Source organism: Calliopsis andreniformis, chromosome 7 (assembly GCF_051401765.1).
Source record: "Calliopsis andreniformis isolate RMS-2024a chromosome 7, iyCalAndr_principal, whole genome shotgun sequence".
NCBI lineage: Eukaryota > Metazoa > Arthropoda > Insecta > Hymenoptera > Andrenidae > Calliopsis > Calliopsis andreniformis.
Window position 1 is genome coordinate 7,926,446 of NC_135068.1, and position 19,211 is coordinate 7,945,656.

General features: G+C 43.2%; 3 protein-coding genes, 1 long non-coding RNA gene and 2 other non-coding genes across 6 annotated transcripts; all 6 read right to left on the bottom strand.

The window, feature by feature from the left end:
• Window positions 1–1,211: 1,211 nt before the first annotated feature.
• Window positions 1,212–8,421, bottom strand: LOC143181391 (uncharacterized). Its single transcript, XM_076381772.1, has 27 exons — window positions 8,299–8,421; window positions 6,337–8,240; window positions 6,167–6,292; window positions 6,066–6,089; window positions 5,969–5,987; window positions 5,922–5,925; window positions 5,744–5,879; window positions 5,627–5,691; window positions 5,513–5,550; window positions 5,466–5,476; window positions 5,346–5,417; window positions 5,231–5,287; window positions 5,060–5,189; window positions 4,950–5,002; window positions 4,690–4,878; window positions 4,548–4,642; window positions 4,450–4,484; window positions 4,145–4,382; window positions 3,959–4,097; window positions 3,832–3,835; window positions 3,695–3,770; window positions 3,600–3,650; window positions 3,381–3,501; window positions 3,255–3,331; window positions 3,051–3,189; window positions 2,842–2,996; window positions 1,212–2,734 (listed from the first exon to the last, which is right to left on the bottom strand). The coding sequence occupies exons 1-27, from the start codon at window positions 8,419–8,421 to the stop codon at window positions 1,212–1,214; spliced, it is 5,604 nt and encodes a 1,867-aa protein (XP_076237887.1).
• A 1,460-nt stretch (window positions 8,422–9,881) lies between these two features.
• Window positions 9,882–11,244, bottom strand: LOC143181684 (uncharacterized). Its single transcript, XM_076382220.1, has 2 exons — window positions 10,790–11,244; window positions 9,882–10,328 (listed from the first exon to the last, which is right to left on the bottom strand). The coding sequence occupies exons 1-2, from the start codon at window positions 10,928–10,930 to the stop codon at window positions 10,092–10,094; spliced, it is 378 nt and encodes a 125-aa protein (XP_076238335.1). The 5' UTR covers window positions 10,931–11,244; the 3' UTR covers window positions 9,882–10,091.
• A 2,703-nt stretch (window positions 11,245–13,947) lies between these two features.
• LOC143181582 (uncharacterized) lies at window positions 13,948–14,837 on the bottom strand. Its single transcript, XR_013002300.1, has 3 exons — window positions 14,663–14,837; window positions 14,384–14,439; window positions 13,948–14,209 (listed from the first exon to the last, which is right to left on the bottom strand). It is a non-coding gene; the product is annotated as an uncharacterized LOC143181582 (long non-coding RNA).
• An 85-nt stretch (window positions 14,838–14,922) lies between these two features.
• On the bottom strand, window positions 14,923–16,904 carry LOC143181581 (tRNA N(3)-cytidine methyltransferase METTL6). The gene is made up of 7 exons (XM_076382083.1): window positions 16,362–16,904; window positions 16,142–16,287; window positions 15,929–16,072; window positions 15,689–15,849; window positions 15,448–15,499; window positions 15,179–15,254; window positions 14,923–14,988 (listed from the first exon to the last, which is right to left on the bottom strand). Exons 1-4 carry the CDS (start codon window positions 16,737–16,739, stop codon window positions 15,693–15,695), a joined length of 825 nt encoding a protein of 274 aa, XP_076238198.1. The 5' UTR covers window positions 16,740–16,904; the 3' UTR covers window positions 14,923–14,988; window positions 15,179–15,254; window positions 15,448–15,499; window positions 15,689–15,692.
• Window positions 15,324–15,407, bottom strand: LOC143182000 (small nucleolar RNA snR60/Z15/Z230/Z193/J17). The gene has a single exon (XR_013002381.1). It is a non-coding gene; the product is annotated as a small nucleolar RNA snR60/Z15/Z230/Z193/J17 (small nucleolar RNA).
• On the bottom strand, window positions 15,562–15,649 carry LOC143181999 (small nucleolar RNA snR60/Z15/Z230/Z193/J17). Its single transcript, XR_013002380.1, has one exon. It is a non-coding gene; the product is annotated as a small nucleolar RNA snR60/Z15/Z230/Z193/J17 (small nucleolar RNA).
• Window positions 16,905–19,211: the final 2,307 nt, after the last annotated feature.

Below are 19,211 nucleotides of genomic sequence, written 5' to 3' on the forward strand. Positions count from 1 at the left end.
CAGGTGCATGAACGTTTCGAAGGGAAGCTTCTATCGAGCGAGGTCTCCTTCACGGGGAGTTTTAAATATTTGCAAAGGGTAGATGGGGTTTTCGAGTTTCAGCGCAACTCGGATAGGATCCTCCAGAACTTCGATACCCGCTCGAGGAGTTCGAGATCAACAAAACCTCGCGCGGCGCCTCCTCTTTTTCCGCGAGGACACTGGAATTACAGGAGTTCCGAACTAATTTAAGCTGGAACTTTTTTAATCCCGTCGTCGTGCGCTATTAATGAAGGAGGCGGCGAATTACGCCACCTAAAGAGGCTCGTAATTCAAAGGCGCCGTCCGCTGGGTCGAACGAAACTCGAGCGGGGCGGAGCGGGGCGGAGCGGGTTTCCAGGGGGACGAAAACACCAGTAGCCGGCGGGTACCGTTAGCGTCGAAGGAAGAAGGGCACAGGAAAAAGAGCGGCTCCCTTGTGAATCACGTCAAACCGGTTTGCGGGACGAGCAGCGGTGGGTTTAGTCGGACGAGTCGGTCTGCACTTTCCCAAAAGGAATAAAAGTTTAGAAAGGAATCTGCCCATTTCGCCGGCCTTGGAGTAAACGCAATCCTCTTTTTGCGTTTCGCCCGTGCCGTTCTTTTTTCTGCCGTCGTCATTGCTATCATTACAGCTGCCGTTCCCGTTTACTTTTCCCTTCGGCCAATAACTTTCACGGCGAAACGAACGAAAAGGAACACACGGACCGTGTCGGCTACTGAAGTATCAGTAATGATAACGCCGAGGCGAATCGTACTCCGATAGAGTTTCGAGGAGGTTGCTAATTGAAGGGGAGAGAAGACTTTTGAGATTAGATCATTATAGATGTCGAACGTGACGGAGTGAAAGCTTGTGAATCTACTGTGTCGAGATTTTATCAATATTTTAATTGGGGACGTATCAGATGAAACGGGTTGTTACAAAAATCGTTTTATTACAAAAGAAAGTAAAAAAGCTATGTAACAAACATCACAATGTCGATGTTACAGGGCGCATACAACAGAAGCGAGTAACAGTAGTATAAATATGTCTTAAATGTAATTCTTATGCTAATAATTCTAAATTACCTCGCCATCCTTCGACTCCTATTTGTTTTTAAATCAGTGCTTGTAACAAATTCATTTAAAAACGTGCCAGTTCGTGGGGACGAAGTGGCATCTCAAGAGGATCGCAAGGAGATGCGTATTATAACTTAATATTTTGCACTAGGACTGGAGTAAGAGATCGTGTCGTATTTATTACCCGAAGGGCTCAAGCCCTCGTAGCTTTTGGGAGCCGCGTAGCTGACGTACCTGGGGCTCAGGTTCGAGTAGGAACCTTGGGACTCTGCTGGAGAACTGTAAGACGAGGATGGAGACGAGTAGCCGGATGAATAACCACCAGAGGAGCCAGAGTAGCTCGAACTAGGGCTGGCATAGTTGGAACCAGAGCTGGAGTAGGACGTAATGGGGCTAGAATAGCTGGAACCAGAGCTAGAATAGCTGGAAGAGGGACTCGAATAGCTGGCGCCTCCGCCAGAGTACGAGGATGAACTAGAGGATGAAGGAATGTAATTAGAATAGGACGTAGCTCCAGAGGATCCAGAGGAAGCGGGAAGTGAATAACTGACGCCTCCTGAGGAGCCGCCAGAGAGGCTAATGTGTCCACCTGAGGATCCAGAAGATATAGGCAACGAGTAACTGGCGGATCCACCGGAGCTGGACAGGCCGTGGGATCCAGAGGATATTGGTAGCGAGTAACCACCAGAACCACCAGAAGAGGACAAGCTGGATATTCCATGCGATCCAGAAGATACTGGGAGTGAGTAGCCACCAGAGCCGCCACCCGAGGTAGTTAGGGTGACTGAGCCTTTGTAGGATCCAGATGACGCAGGTATGCTGTAACTTGAGGAACCTTTTCCAAGCGATCCAGAATCAATCACCAAGCCCCCAGTTACTGTATGTGACGAGCCTTGGTCCAGGCCCGCAGGTAAGCTGTACGAAGAGCCGTGAGATCCAAGGCTGATACCACCCGACGAACCTCCACCGCTGTAAGCTGACAATCCTTGACCCCCTGTTGAGTATGATGGACCAGAGTAGCTGGAACCAGAGCCTCCCGCGCCACCACTGCTTCCTTGAACACCAAAGGTGACTGGACCGTTCTTCGAAGAGGGACTGAAAAGTCCTATGCCTCCTCCTCCTCCAGAGAGACTGGACACGCTGGGTGAGGAATACGAAGCTGAGCCACCTTGTCCACCTAAAGATAGTCCTTGTAGACTGAGACCATGACCTAGTCCAGAGCTCAACCCAAGTCCTCCGGATCCAAAACTAATGCCAGGTGAGTAGCCCAAAGAACCATGTCCTAGAGAACCTCCTAAGCCTTGGAGACTCTGGAGACTGTGGATTCCTCCTGAAGAATATCCTCCCAGAGATCCTCCGCCGAGAGATCCTCCGCCAAGAGATCCACTGCTATAACTGGAACCTCCACCTAGAGATGCACCGCCGTAGCTGGAGCCTCCACCTAGAGATCCGCTGCTATAACTGGAGCCTCCACCTAGAGATCCACTGCTGTAACTGGAGCCTCCACCTAGAGATCCACCGCTATAGCTGGGGCCTCCAGTGGCATACAGTGGCATGTAAGACGATGATCCGCCCGACGAGTAGCCTCCATGTAGATCAACTACGCCACGTTTGCCTTTCGCTATTATTCTCTGTGGCCGCTTTTCTCCTTTCGTTTCTATGCAAGAGACCGTCGAAATAGCCAGAGCCAGACCCAATAGTAGCTGTGGAAAATTAGAAATATTATTACTTCAACTGTTTAAAGTCAATAAGAAAGCTGGACACTCGGTGAACGTAAAGAAGTTACAGAACCAAGTGCAAACGATTTAGATAGAACCGTGATACACTTACTAATGACCGCATGTTGATTCTGAATTCGATTATCCTGTTTGCTATTTCTCGTGGTCAAGTAACAGCCAGTTGTGTGAGTGAAATGTGGTCTCTGATGGCATTGCTACCCAGAAGAGACCTTTTATATACAGATCCCCTCTCACATGGTGAAAGAAAGGTCTAGGTGAAGGTGAGTATCCCCGCGCTGGTGCATAGCACACCACCACCTTCTCAACCACGCGCTCGAGATGATCGTGACGGCGCCGTAGGAAAACGCAAACTCACTCTGTAAACGAGAGTGTCCTGCGCAAGTAAAAGTGGCTACTGCTCGATATTTACCGCACACTACTTCTGATGATTTTAAAAACCCGTTTCCTTTGAGGAGTCGATGCACCCTTGTGACAGAGAGGAAGGAAGTTTCCTCCAAGTGATCGCCGATACGAGGCTAATTGGAACATGTACGAAATTCCGTACAAGGAATCAAGGAAGAGCACTTTGTCAAGATTTCATGAGAGATGTTGAAACTGAAGCCAAACTTGGGACATTTATTCCACTTTCGGTCGGAAATGAGGGCCATTTTATAAACCTGAAATAAGAAGATTCCATAAATTTTATCTAATAAATTGTGCAAAGAAAGCGCGTCGTGTCACAAGATACATCACAGTCTTTAATTAGCTTTTAGGCGTCCCCGCGCCGGTTCCAGTAATTAAAACTTCTTCCAGCTAAATAATTAGCTGTCGCTAGAAGACGCAACTGTCGCAGCACTCCTATGAAATTTATCAAAATGTCTAATAAACGCTTCATTCACATTTCCTCGACAGGAAAGGCTTGGTTTTCTTCCGGAAAAGGACTATCACATGGGCGAGATCTAGAGCAATTTCTCCCTCATATAATGTTGCACATCAGAGCGATATAAAAGATCCTTTCTATTCATCGCAGTGAAACCATCCTAGAACCAAGTTGCATAGGAGACTATGATTCAATCCAGCAATCAACTATTAACGTTTCATAAAAGGGGATAATTATCATCCGAGTTAATTGACTTCATTAAGCAGCAATGCCTTAAAAAAGCAAGCCCAGGCTCATGTCTGTTCCATGGAGAAAGCATGTCAGTGACTCAAAGGTCGTACAATGACCGTTTCCACCAAATCCAGCTCGTGAAAACGGCACTGGATACGCCTGCGTCGAAAACGTCACATTTCCGTATGTCACTTCAGAGCATGCACATATGTACAATATAGTCCGATATGAAATGAACAACAAGGCGTGGTTCGTGGGACAACGATGTATCCGCGAGATCTGCTGAAAGTAGTTTCGATCTTGGAAAGTGAAACGCGCGAACAGTCAGCAAAAAAGCGTGCCAACTTTTCAGCGTCCTCCTGCTCTTGTTTGTTCACGCTCTGAGGAATCGTCTCGCGAGAGAGAGAATTAATGGTAACAGATATGCTAAGCGACGCTGGCGGTGGAGGAGCCATAAGACACGAAACACCGAGCGCCTCCCAGATGGCGCGTCAAACGATCCGTAACAGCTGAAAACAGCGATTGATTTCGTTTCACTTTCACCCGTGGGGCGATGCTTTTGTTCTCTGGGTGGGACTCTTGGACCGCCAAAACAGTCGACGCATTAAGTCAATTTTATGCTGTCTGAAAATGCCGATTACGATCGGCGTCTGGCTTCCTATGATCGATGATTGGGGAAGGATCTGGCATCTCCCTCTTCGATCGCCGGAAATTAAGTCGTCGTTGACTCAAGCAACTGCAGAAGGCATGTGATGGAAGATTAAACGAGCGTTTCCGGGTTACGTAGGCGTTCCAGTAAAGAATCCTTTACAGGCTTTTTGTAACGAGGTGACTGACCGCGGACTGGATGACGAGTTGAACTTAAAGAGCGTCTGAAAGAGTAAAAGTTGTGGATTACTGTGTGTAATTAGGTGTCTCGTGGAATTTCCTGACGAGCAGTGAACGTGAGACTTTTTCCACGCGTAGAGGCGCCTATGAATGAAGTAAAGTATGTGGGATGAAACAATGGCGTGTTAGTTTATTGAGTAACGCGGTTATATGACCAATTTTCTGAAAGATCAAGGTTGCAGGTTTTAACTTCGCTGTCAGTGACCAGCTGATCCAGTCACGGGTTCCTCGAAGAAAGCCAGATCGGTCGAGTGGTAGGTAAAACGGTAAAAGTGCATGAGGCTAGGGGGGACAAAGCGGTGGGATTCGGGTCAGCCGCGGAAAGTGAGTTGACAGCCCGGTTTCCTGTGTGAATCGTGGAGAACCCTCCAAGTTGCTTACTCGTAATCGTTTTTCTCGTCACAGAAAACAGAATGCACCTCATAGTCAATTATACCTGTTCAGTGAGCGTTTGTAGAAATCTAGTACATTTAGCGGTATAATCGCGCGAGCTCTGGTTCATCGCTTCATTTTAACTTGGTCACACGATCCTTCGGCAGAGGTCTAAGCACATTGCGCCACAGTGTGGTACCATTTGAGAACAAGTTGACGAACTGGTCACAAAGCAGTTTAATCGAAGTTTACTACAAACGAAAGGCAAGCCTCAAAAATTGTAAATTAGCATAATTTACAGCTCAAGTAACTGCAAGAGTTATCTCATCGACGGATTAGGAGTCACAGCGCAGTGTGATCCAGTTTCCGAATTGGCAATCCTGCCTGCGTTAAGTAATCGAATCCAGTTTTCCCATGGGTAAGCTGGCCAAAGGTTACGTGGACTGATGGGAAGGCATACAGCCGACAAACAGCGTATTATGTATGCTTAGGACCGTCTGAGTAATCTGGCAGCGTTGACCGTGGCTAGAATCATTGAACGGTTATCGAGGTTACGATCAAGCAACGATAAATCAACCTGACGCCCATTACGTCCGCGGTGAGAGTTTCGTGGCCGGAAGTGGAGACAGTTTCTAGGGCTGAACTTTCCTTGGCAGTGAAACGGTCACGTCTCTGACTCGGCCAGTGTGCCAGGTTCAAATAAAAACATTCAACTTAGCGATAAAAAAATATTTATTTAGTACAATAAATAAAACCGAGCTATATACATAATTCGGTTGAGGACAATGTGTGAGTGGGCAACACACTCAGGACCCGCTATGCTGTAAGTCCACGTTTACCCAATTTATGCGAAAACGAAGAACCAAGATACCGTGTAAATAATTGCAAACACCATTCACCAGTAACGCCCAGAATCCATTCTACTAAAAAGCAAACAAACCGCGACATGTAAAACCACACAGCCATCGCGACAATGGGTCACCACAAAAACTTTCCATACTCTGTTATCATAACTAGATCAACCACGCAAACATCGAGCGCCTTCGTCGAAACGGTGTCATCGCGACGGTACTCCGCGGCGCCAGCTACTTTCTTCTTCTCTTTTCCGCGCGGGTGAACGGTCAGTCTCAAGTACGGTGAAGCACCGACAGAACTGGATTGCTGCGTCATTTCCATATTTGAGCGGGTTTCGCTTGTGCGTAGGTCGGCGCGTAGCTCCATGGGTAGGCAGGTAACACTGGCTTATGTAGTTGATACGGAACGTTTGGATAATAGTAAAGTGGATAGACAGGTTTGATAGGCTTGTAAAGGAACGAGCTGATGACTGACGGTTGGAGACCATACGTTGGCTGTCCTGGCTGGGTCTGCACAGGATGCACGTGAGACGGGGGTAGCACAGGCTGCAGGGAGGCTACAGGATGAAGGGGTGTCACCACTGGATGCAGCGGTGTCGTGACAGGATGCAGAGGTAGGGTGCCAAGTGAAGGAACTGAAGGAGCACTTGGTTTACCAGTTGGCGGCGTGGTTGGAGTCGAAGGAGGTATGGATGCCGGTGTAGTTCCTGGAGATGGCTTCTGAGTATCTGTGGGAATGGGTATCCCGAAATGCGTGGGCGAGGAACCAGCTGGTTGCACTGTTACGGTGCCAGGCGCGAGGAAAGTTGGACCGTAAGAAGGAACATTGGACACGAAACTAGTACCAGTAATTAGGGTTGGCACGAAGCCACCGTAAACAGGAACCCCTGCAGCGGTTGTGGATAGGGTCGGCGCGGTAGGACCAGCCTGCGAGCTTCCACCGCCTTTGGCTGGCTGAGGAGGCTGCACTGTCGTGGTAGTTGAGGTTGTGGTGGTCGTCGAAGGTCGAGCGGTGGTCGTTAGCCCGTAGCTAAGCGGGAAACCGGGACTGATCGTGGTTCCTGGCAAAAAAGGTGATTGATTGAAAGCTGTGCTACCCAAGTGCGCGGTACCCGGCTGCGTATTTAAACCGAAAATCTTCATTCGCTGTCCGAGGGAAGCCAGAAGATCTTGATTCTGAACGAAGCTCGGCTGATTTTGAGCGTACCTTCCTGCCTCTGAGTTTTGGGCCTCCGTCTGCTTCGTTAAAGCTCGTTGCAATTCAACGATCAGCCTATCCTTTTCGATAGATTGAATCTGTTCGAGGGTCTCCTGGGTGCTCAGTGTTCCCGATGCATACGAGGGTAGAGGGCCTGAGAAGCTTTGGAGACTCTGGGAGCTGCTCTCCAGGTTTTGAAACTGTCCTGAAGGAACCTGGTTAGTGTGTCCTACGAATTGACTATCATTTGGTGCGAAGTCTTGCTCAGTTGCTGGTGCACCGTACAGTTGCTGTATTGCCTGAGCGTTCTGAGTGAGGAACAGAGCTGCATCTGATATCTGGTTCTGAGGTTGCACTAGACTCTGGCTCTGAAGATTCCCTAACTGTCCCTGATTGTTGACCTGATGCTGCCCTGATTGTGCCAAGTGGGCTGGAGAGAAAGTGAGAGGTTCCGTGTAACCAGGCAGTTTTTGATTTGCTGGTGGCAAGTAGTTTGCCATGTGGACTGCGAAGGGCTCGTTGTTCTGGCTAGATATCGGATTCGGAACCGCAAAGTCAACCTGCCTGATTGGACTCGGAACTTGCTGCTGTACCAGACCATTAGGTAGTCCATTGAAGCTTCCATGATGTTGTTGCCCAAAGTGCCCATGGTTCAGTAATTTATCTCGTTGCTGTTGACCATGAGCATTCGGTCTGGCTGGTGACTGATTCTGATAACCAGGAGGTCCGTATTTGTTAATAGGTCTGCTTACTGGTGCAGGGTGTCTGTTCACGATACGTCCTTTATTAGCAAGCGGTCCTGCCTGAAAGCGGGCTCTCTGACTCGACGCAAAGCTTCCGGGTCTTTTGTAGGAATACCCTGAATCCCTCTTTATTTGAACTTCCGAGTTGCTAGCGTCGACATCACTTTCTCCCTCGCCTAGATCCACCAGTTCTAACTTTGTAATCTCTGGCTTCTCTGCTGCTTCTTCCTCAGCTCTCACGTTGACGGAGAGCAAGCCCACAATTAGTAGGCACGTTACCTGCAACACGAACATCCAAAGTATCTGCACTCCCTATTCATGAAAATTCATGAGGCACTGAGGTACAAGAATATTTAGACAAACGGAGGCTGTCTGAACTGTCAGCTCGTGTAAATGAAACAGATCCAACATGTTGCATAAGGGAACTATAAGTAGCTGTACTTACCAATAGGAGCTTCATGTTAATTCCAATTGCACTTGTCACTACACTACGTCGAAATTGCACACCTTGAGAGATCAGGGCACATTAGATCGCAACACCCAGCCGAAAAAAACTAATTCAAGGATGGACAAGCTCGCGCCGACTAAGACCACGGCCATACGTGCACATGTATAAATACAGTCGGGTCGCGACCATCCACGAATTACAATAGACTTTCTTACTGGCTTTCATCGATCGCACTTAGGCAATGCTGTTACGGATTGGTGGTGTTACACATATCGATGTAAAGTATTGTCTTCTCGCTGGCGTTCCAAAATTTCGTTCGCTCATGTTCCCCATGGAAATAAGTCTAAAATCTGGCAAGCCTGAACCAAACCGAATCGAATTATTACATGAAATCATCCTACAGAATAAACTGAAACTATAACACATTTAAGACGCTTGAGGCAACATGCTCTGTAGACTTTTACACCATACTCTCGAATGACAATAATTTCTGGGGTCAAGAAGCATGGAAAAAGATAAGCTTTGATCGAGATCTAGGAAGATCTTCCGCAGTTGTATGGAACATCGCTCATGACCGATTCCCATCACGTCCATTTCCTCCCAAGCCCCAGTGAAAGTGCTCAAAGTCATCAAGTCCTGGGGAATACGGAATAAGTATTCATTTATAGTAATATATTCGTATTGTGTAATTCACGATTACGCATTAACCACACGCAATGGTAAACTTATTCTTCAGAACGATCCAGAATGTCGACTGCATTGCATGAGCCAATTGCAATTCACTGAGACTATTCAGATTAGATAATTCGATCGATATAGTTGTGAAGCCTCCCCCATACGAATAAGAATTCATCAGGGTTGCTGCATGAAATCCCCTCCTTGGGTATAATGGGGGTAATTGAAAGGTAGGGGAACAAATAACGAGTGGCCTATTGAATTGCTAAGATTTCTCTCGGATCTAAGGCCTAGACCGATATCAATAGGACACCTGTTATGGCTATCCCCACTATACCCAAGAAGGGAATTCGTATGGCAACTCTAGAGTTCATCCTTCTGCTCTATCTCTGTCCCTTGGTGGGACCTCGATGCATCACCATTTCCATATTCTCACCTTCGAGACTGATAGGTGTGGACATACTCGTTTACGACAGAGACAATTCCATGAGCCTAAATGAGACTGCTAGGTTCATAAAAATAAACTGCGTTCGATGACGCCACCCTATTGGAAGTTCTATGATAGCCACGACAGGAAGCCTGGCTTAGAATATATTCTCATATTAAAGATGAGACAACTAGATGCATGCCTAACAACTCCGCAATTATGGGAATATGCAAATTCCGTTCGTGGCGAGTGCAGATGTGAGGATGCATAATCGACCATCCAGGCCCATATCGTTTCCTCTATAATCGATTGTGAAATCGTTTAGGGAAGCAGGTGTGGAAGAAAGCATGAAGTAGGCGACGAGTTAACATTAATTACATTTTGTATTTAGACAAATGTTAGGTAAACTACATTACATCCAAAAAACGGTTGTAAGAGGAGATGGACAATGTTGCTTTATCTGGCGTACGCTGGATCCTTAAACTAAGATTTCGCGAAACTCAGGGAGAAGACTTTTCAATTGCCAAGATCATTTCCAGTGTCTTATTCATGATGGCCTCCAAGATTGGTCCTGATCCCTTTACCAGTAGTAGGAATAGTATGGGTAGCTGCGGTAGGCATAAGGCAGGTTGTAGCTAGAGGAGTAGATCGGTGTTGAGTAGGCGGTGTAGGCCAGTGGAGATGAGTAGCTCAGCACGACTCCTCTCTTGTCCCTGGGTACTTCTTGCGGTGCTACGGGCACCGGGCCGAATTTTTCAGGTTCAGCTGGTTTCTCTTCGGCAAAAGCCATGGCGAAGAGAGCCAAAAGGACGATTGTCTGAAAGAGGAAGAAGTTTTGCAGATCAATAGTTTTCACTAGGCGCAAGAACCAAGGAATGCAACTGCGGCTAACTTTCAAACGGCTGAACTCGGTTGAGTCGGGAAAGAAGTAGCAAAAAAGATAGCATTCCACTCATCGCCTCTAACTGATACCAAAACCAGCATTCCGTGGGAAAAAAATTAACCGATAGTTGAAATTCACGACTATTCCTCCAAACGCATATAATTTTGCAATGGTATATCCACGTTTAAACACCCGTCATTAGCTTTAATAGCGATATCCAATTACGCGGAACGTCTCTCGATGAACAATTACCATCGAGTAGAACTCGCGGAAACAATGCAATCGTGTTACACATATTAAAGAATCAATATCAGGGTGATTATTGATGAATAGAGGACCGATAAATACAGCGAATGAACGGCCATGGTTTGATGGATATAATTCATTGTACTTACAATGAAACACTTCATGGTTGTTGTTAAGCTTGTTGGAGCTTTGGAGATCAGCTTCTGTGATGAGTTGCAGCTGAATGATGCTCTTGCTTTTTGGTGGATACCTTTATATACCTGGCGGACAGATCGTCCTATGCGCGTCATTCGCCGATTGATCACCGCATGGGGATACACGCGCGTGTGTGTGCGTGTGTGCGCGTGAGCCGGTGGATGTTGTACGGGGTTGTTACACGTTCCATTGTTTACAGAACCGCATACGTAACACGCGTACGTGTGCCGTCAAAGTCTTCGTCGCGGACGAGGAGGTCTGCTAAGGAATCTCGTTCACGTATTCCAAGGCAGACCCATGTACAAGCTCCGATGCACGCGGGTGAAGCAAGGGACCTTGGCAATCAGCCAAATACGGCCGAAAGTGTTTTACCACATCCGACGTAACACCTGTACGAGACGTTACAATTACAGCGAGTTCCATGAACTTTAATGACAAGGACCTGAAACTTAGACGGACAACTGTGTTTCAGAATTTCAACTCGCCAGGTGTCAATTATTGCACCATTTGTACATATCCTGTGTTAGCTTTACTTGCTATAGCTTCACAGCTCGTGGAAATACAGTAGAGACACTCTTATGGTCGATTAATATGTTGAGGACTTGTAACAAAAAAATACGAACTTCTGACGTTAGGTGGATAGGGGATATCCTCTATTGTGAGGATACAGACACCTGTCCTAGTTAGAGTATCATCTTTCAATCTCAAATTTCATGATAAATGGAGTTTGCAGGGACATTGCAACAACGCAAATTCCATTTGGAAAACTACGTTTCATCGATCTAAGAATCAGATACGCATTGATGTATTCAATCAAAAACGAAACATATTTTTTATGGAAATACCGGACGAAGATACTGGTTCAGTAGGTTACGTGAAGAAAAAATAACATTGCGCATCGTACTTATTCGGGGATTCAGGAAAATATTTGTCAAGGGGACCGTACATGGACCACGTGGTTAATAAGAGAAATGAGCCTTCCAAGTTGAGGAAAAACAGCGAAATGCATGGAATTTTTATGATACGTCATTTGACATGTGAGCGCTAAAGATTATTCTCGATATTAGCACGCTATTGGTTTAATATCCACGAGAGGGTTTTCATGCGCGAATTGGATTAAAAGGAGAAAATGATCTCGTGTTCGAGGTAGTCCAATCAGAATTGCTAATTTCTACATTTATTTTCTGCAAAATATGCCAACATTTTTTAATAATTTCCATTAAACTGATAAAAACGGGGCCGCCCTGAGTGAGGCAATGTTATACATCACTTCCAATAAAGTTTGAAACCTAAAATAATGTAAAATCCTTAAACAATAATCTGGAAAAAAATAAGCTGGCATGACGAGACGGTTTAATTGACTTATTTCATTGAAATTCGGTATCGTTAGCACGCGAGCGTCATAATTCCTGCGAAGATTATTCCGTCTATGAGCGCAAAACGCGTCCATTTATTTTCATGCAACGATAGTTCTAATCCTTTCACGCTTTCACACTGCGAATTCCAATATCGTATGTCTCCGAGATCCGAAGGGCACGCCCTTGTCGCCTTGAATTTAAATTTCTCGGGGAAACCCGGTCATTGCCTAATACCCTCCACTGCGCATGCTCGCCCCCTAGTGTTCTACGAGTCGCTCCAGTACGCATACTAATCGCCTCAGTGATTTTTTCAATTCCTTTGTCCTTTCGGTAGGCGATCCTTTCTCCGAGATTTTCTTTTATTTTCGAAGAGAACGTCACGAACCGCAGGAATATCGTTCCAAGAATCCAAATCGGCAAAAAGTTTCACTGCGCCCTGTGAATTTTGGACCCAATCGTCAGATGGCGTCGACAGGGATTTGCATATGCAGATGGGTTACTATAAAAGATGTTAAAAAGAAAAAATCGTTCTATAACATTGGCCATGCACTCAAAATCCTTGATCAGATCGTTGATTCCTCTGCTAGCTGCTAATAATTCCCTATAAACGTTTTTGGGGTTGTCAGGCAGCTCCAGAAAACGAAAACTGAGTTAAGAAACAGGAATTTTTGCTGAGTGGTTAATGAACCTTCCTTTCTGCTATTTTGTAAATCTTTTTAGCGGTTTGTGTACGTGGGGGTATTTTGGGATCAGTGATTCCATTCCTCTAACATTATCTTCTCCAATTATTGTTGCTATATGAAGCAAAAATTTTGAGACATGAAAATTAATCAAAATAAAGACACGATCTTATAGTTATTTGTTTTATAATTATATTTATTACGTCAGAAAAAGAAGTCGAACAATTTCTCAAAGAAATCTCGCAGCCAGTTTAGATATCCTAATTAGGTGATACGTGCCACATATACATAAATAATGCCCCTGCCGATTCAATGAAAAAATTTAACGAGTCATATGTTATCGTTTTAACGAACATCGAAATACCTGTTTCTTAATAATTCTTTTCTTTAATATGCGAAAAAAGGGAAGCACGTAATTGTTTACTCGGTTTTACGGTTATCGATATCGCGCAACTGCGCGCTAAAAAAATATGGTATCATCGCGTTCGGAGAAGGAAAACGAGAACGCGGCACCTTTTTGCCTAATTAATAATCCCAATGCAATTTATTCGTCCTCGCGCGGCTTCGCTTTCAAATCCTTCCTGGGCGTGCAACATCGACACCCTCTAAATATTTTCTCATGAATTTTAATGCAATGAAGTTGGACGCTGTCATTGTAAGTACTGCAATGGTAGATTTCGTTTTACGCTGTCGAATTTAGTGCTTGAAATGGTGTTCCGTTCTCTTGCACAATATATTTCCTATTTATTAAAAAGCCTCGTTCGTAAGTGGATTTTACACTCCTGCGCAATATATAACATTGTTTAATGCCTCTAATTTTAATCCTACAGAAAGTAATGTAAAATATCAATGCAATGACGATGGCGTGGAAAAATGTATTCGAACGGAAGCTCTGCGATCAACGAATGAGAAGTAATCTGAACGTAATCTAAGTGTTTCTAAATTGGGTTTAAATTATTCGTGTTTTATAGGACGAATAACGTACATCGAATTATTTGCTTTATTATTGTTATGACTTTATTGATGGTGCTCATATGCGGTCTCTGTATGTTCTGCAAAAGATGTCCGATTAGGGCGATGTATTTGAGGAGACGTGCTCGACAAGGTAATTCGGTTAGAAAATGCCATTTAATTAGCAATTAATTGCCTCTATAATTGACTAGGCAGAGACGATCAAACGCAGCCTTAATGGAAGTCAAGGATTGAAATATTGGGTGCTGAATACTTGTTATAAAAATACTTCAATGTTAATTTATTCATTCTGTGTAAAAATACAATTAATACAATAGAATATTCTTTATGAGGCGTCTTCTTCGGCAGAAATTTCAATAATAATCTGTAGAGGAAAAAACAAATTATGATGTAATATTTTTCTTCTTTAGTTGAATAAGTGGGAAGCTAAATGTGTTTCAGATAGAGCTAATAAAATTTAAATCACTAGAATCATTTTATAAACCTGTTCATCATTATTATGTACTTTAGTGATTCCCGTCTCATTATGTTAACTAACCTGATTTTGGAATTGATCATTACTGTTGATTCCTTATTGGACGACCTCGGACTTCCCTATAAAAGGAACGATGTTCAGTATTTATCTAGCTAAGAAATATTAAATTTTGAAGACTGTACCATTGTCTCAGAGGTAGTGACGAATAAATATTTATGTATCATTGTAATTCAACATAATTATAGTATGTATACATCATTGAAATTTAAAACAGGAGTAAGATAATTTAGCACGATATATAAGAAATAAGTTGATCACGGAAATTTAGTATACTTGACTAACCTTAACTGGGTTAGACAATTCACGAATACTGCTTGCAAGTAACTCGTAAATTTTTTAATATTTTTTATAACCGCTATTGAATATTTTCGTGACATTAAGAATAATATGCGAGCAAACGATTTATAGAAAATTTAATTTCCATACAGTCCAAGATAATTTCTGAAAGCTAGTAAAAACGCACCTTGTGGTGGCCGTCATCATGCGGATCTGCCTTCTCCCATGCGCAAGTCCCTATCGCGCATGCGTGACGCTCCGCCATGTTGCAGTAACCGTCGCTCGTAACGTGATTCCATCGGAAGAACACTTCGCGCTTAGATACAAGCAGCCTAACAACAGGAAAGGAAACATAAATTATTTCTTTGCCATAAAATACGTTTTATCTGAATAACTGCAATCTAATTTGCAGTCAGATGGGGGCAATTTTTAATCATTATTTGTAATGAGCTGTGTCGTAAACTCATCACAAGATTATCTTTATTCTTAACTACTGTCTCATATCTAAGATTAAAAACTTACTCAGTACATTAATAGATTTGGTTTCTTTGAAAATCCCAACCAGTTTCAAATGTTTTTTTGATAAAGTAATTGAGTTCTGTAAAATAAAACAAAATTGTACAATCATCTGTATTTATAACAGAACAGAACTGTTTGCACGTATGGAACAAGTAATCAGATAGGAGCGAAAGACATATTTAACAACTCTTCATTAGAATCAGCTGAACTATGAAATCATCATGAAAATTTATGTGTTTTAAATTGTTCTACGATGCTAAAAAAGTACTTACTCATGTGCAGCTGTAATTTTGTTCGAAGAGATTTCATTTTTCAACATATATTCTGGAAACAAAACATCAAATAAGTATCCTTTTTTATGCACAATCATATTATTAATTTATGATGAAAGCAATCAGATAGGAGCGAAAGACATTTTTTAAGTAAATCCTCATTAAGTGTCAGTTGAACTATGGTCTCATCACAATTATTTTATTAAATGCAAACTATAGATTGAATTTGAAGGTATCGCACCTGATTAAGGCTTCTCAAATTTTCCCTGAACAAAAATTCTTGGCACATCTATGTTTTCCTTCAAATTCACAGTGCGCCTTAGCACATAAGAGCACGTTAAAGTTGTAAAGCCAACAGATTCAAATAAGTTTGCTAACTCCTCTGGAGAGAAATAGTAGCTCCTGAAATAGGACCATCTTATTAATATCTAATTTCAAATAGAACAGATAAAAAATCGAATAAAACAATGTAACAACCTACCGTGTTCCATCTTGCCTCATATAAAAATTTTCACCAATTTTGTGGCCTGGTTTAAATCTCAGTTGAGCCATATCATATAAACCATAGTCTCTAAACAATACCACTCCATTTTTATCAAGAACATTATACAGATTCTCCACAACTCTGAAACACATTAAAATTTTATAACTCCTCCAACCAGTATATTTACGTTTATAAGTGTCGATCACTTACTTTCCAAATTTTTGAGGATGAACAGCAGACAAAACAAATATCAATGTTGCTACATTTACCGAACAATCTACCTCGGGAAAGCAATTTTCCGTGGTGATGTCTGTCTGAAAAACCTTCATTTTTTCGGGGTCGTAGAGTGCGTGGCCCTGCAAAAAATATCATTAAATATGAATCCAATGCATCCTCTTATTAATATAAAAGAATAATGAATTTTCCATACCTTCGTCAGTTCTACAGCCCTTGGGGAGAAATCACAAGCGAATATTTTCTTAAATTTCAATCCATCTTCGATCAGAGGATACACAAAGTTTCCTACTCCACACCCAACTTCGAGGAGCACGCTCCGATGCTCCTCCAAGGACAAGTTCAAGAATTCGTTGAATTCCCTGGTGGTCCAGTGTCTGTCTTTAAAGAATCTAGTCTCATTTCGTTTGTAAAAAATGTCCCAATGTTTCCTTGCATCTTTCTCAAGCTGATTCGCTCGAAACTCCGAAACCAAACGCGAGTCCTGTGCTCGCATCTTTTCAATTTCTTCTTTGGTAAGATGCTTGGCCACGTGGCCAGTGTATTCATTATCATTTCCCATTGATTCAGCCATTTCCCCACGTCTGATAATAAAAATATTCTGAATAACGCCCCGAGATCTTACTCAATTTAATACTGTGCATTACTGAACAGTGAACTGAATATTCACAATAAAAAAGTATCACAGAGATTCATTCGCGAAATTTTTGGAGTAAGGACAAGAACTACGACACGACCTTCCTACCTTCGAATCCAAAAAGGAAATGGACGAGAAAAGCATGTATAGAGGACGCCTCCCCCCTCCTAGTATTATATAGGGAATCGATCTGGTAACTTTAGAGTTGCCAGTGCTGCCACTGCTGGAATCTCGCGCGGGAAAATTCAAAGGATGAATCGTACTTACACTACCCCGCTTCTGAGATATGTATATAAGATATATTTACTGTCCAGGCAAATCTGTGGCACAAATGGTGCCATCGCAGAACATTTGCTATGTCTTAGTTGTTGGACATTAGTTTATAATTAAAACAAAGGATTATTAGAAATGTTTTCTAATAATCCTATAATAAACGCTTCTCTCTATCAGATCAAAGGTATCGGTCTTTTTCTGAGCAAGAAAAAGTGTTAAAACAGAAAAGGAAGAGAGATGCTGATGGCCTTTAATCCACTGATCGGTTAACTTCATTAGCAATTATAAACCAATCAGTGATGATTTTAAAAAGCCTGAGACTTCATACAGAAATTCGTCTCTTATCTCGTACACTTCAGTAGAAAGTGTTCGACCGTCGCAACAATAATTTTCAATTAGTGTAATCCTCAATCAACAGCATTGGGATAGCCTTACAAGACTGGGATCTCATCAGTATGAATTCCACGCGCGGACTTATTCGACAGATTAATATGCGGTCCTCGTCTGGAATGAATATTTTCTGCCTGCATACATACAGGACCGTCGCACAATGACACAGTGCTGAAAGGGGTTAGCCGTGACTGAAATTTATCCAATGGCTTCGCTACCCACTTCATCGAACTCATAATTAAAGTCTATGGGCTGTAACGCATTCGACCACTGCTCGGTGAAAACGCTTATGTACCCTCTGCTATCCAAATACACTGGCTACCAAATATTTTACCAACGCAAACCCAGTTGTATCAATAGACAGGGAATTCTTTGATTTATATTTAAAAATCCCTGTTGCGATATTTGGCCTGGTATTCGTGTCACGGCATCTGGAAACTTGCGAACGGAACGGAGCCAAAGGAAAATTGATCGATCAAGTCGGTATGTAGGTCATCGCAGACCACAATTTTGTCGAGAGCCTGACGGAAGCCATGACGATAGATTAACCGAATGAAATGAAAAACACGTTCCGAAAGCCGCGGTTCGTTAACGCTCCTTCGGATCCGCGCATTTTTCGCGGCCTCCCTGTCGGCGCGCTTTTCCACGCTCCGAAAATAATTGATCGATTTTCTTCTCCCCTGCCCTCGTTCGATGTCGTTAACGCGCTGTAACGGCGTGGAAAAAGGAAGGCAACAAGCGAATTAAGAGGAATTGTTTCGGCATAAAGGGGATAGGAGGATTAAGCGCCTGCTAGCTAAGCTTTTCCGATTTACGTAATTTCCAGGCCCTCCGACGATTCTCATTAAGGCGCGAGCCTGCCTGTTCTTTCCCCTCGAAATTGATCGCGGCTCCCCGATATTCTATTGCCGCGTTTCCGTTGGCACCAGGGGGATGCCCCTCGATATATTTCGCTCGCGAATGGCGCGGAGAGTAAGAAAAACCGCGATGGCCTTAAGCAAATTAAAATTAATTTTCCCCCTACCGTCGCGGCGAAAACTGGAGCCGCGGATTTCAGAACGTTTATTACGAATGTTCATATTCCCTTAACCAGAACGAATGTTACCACCGCGATATTTTACATTAAGGGTACGATGAAATTCCTGCAACTTTATCATTCTTTCTCTTCCAACGGAGAAATGTAGAAAGGAGGAGTTACGTTGACTTTGTGACGATTCTATTGCTTGCAGCTTCACAGTAGGGTTAAGAGAGAATTAAAGGTTAGGTTATATAGTGAGATTATAGTGGCAGCTATACCAAATCAAATTGGCATGTCTGTTGAGAAGGATATTATAGGAAAATGGAAGTAGACATACATTATTTTCTATATATATTAAACTATTTTCTTAATCTTGTTTTCACCACTTCAGCTCAGTCACAGTTTTATGTCCTTACAAGCTGCCAATTTGGCCTCCATTAGGAGCTTCTCCAGTTTTGTCTCGATGCAACCTCATAAGTTGGAATGAATTAAAGATTTATAAAAAGTAAAACAATTCATTCCTAAGATCAGTTTATGTGCTACCAACTTGTATTTGCCATTCTGAAAACCAACGATGAAAGAACATTTCTAACCCATATAGCACAAAAACATCCTAGAAACGTCTTGAAGACGTCTAGTAAAGTCCTAAAAATGTCCAAATCATGTCTGCAAGACGGTCAAACAAAAAATAGACATTTTTAAAACGTCGTGTGCTATTTGGAAGAAGT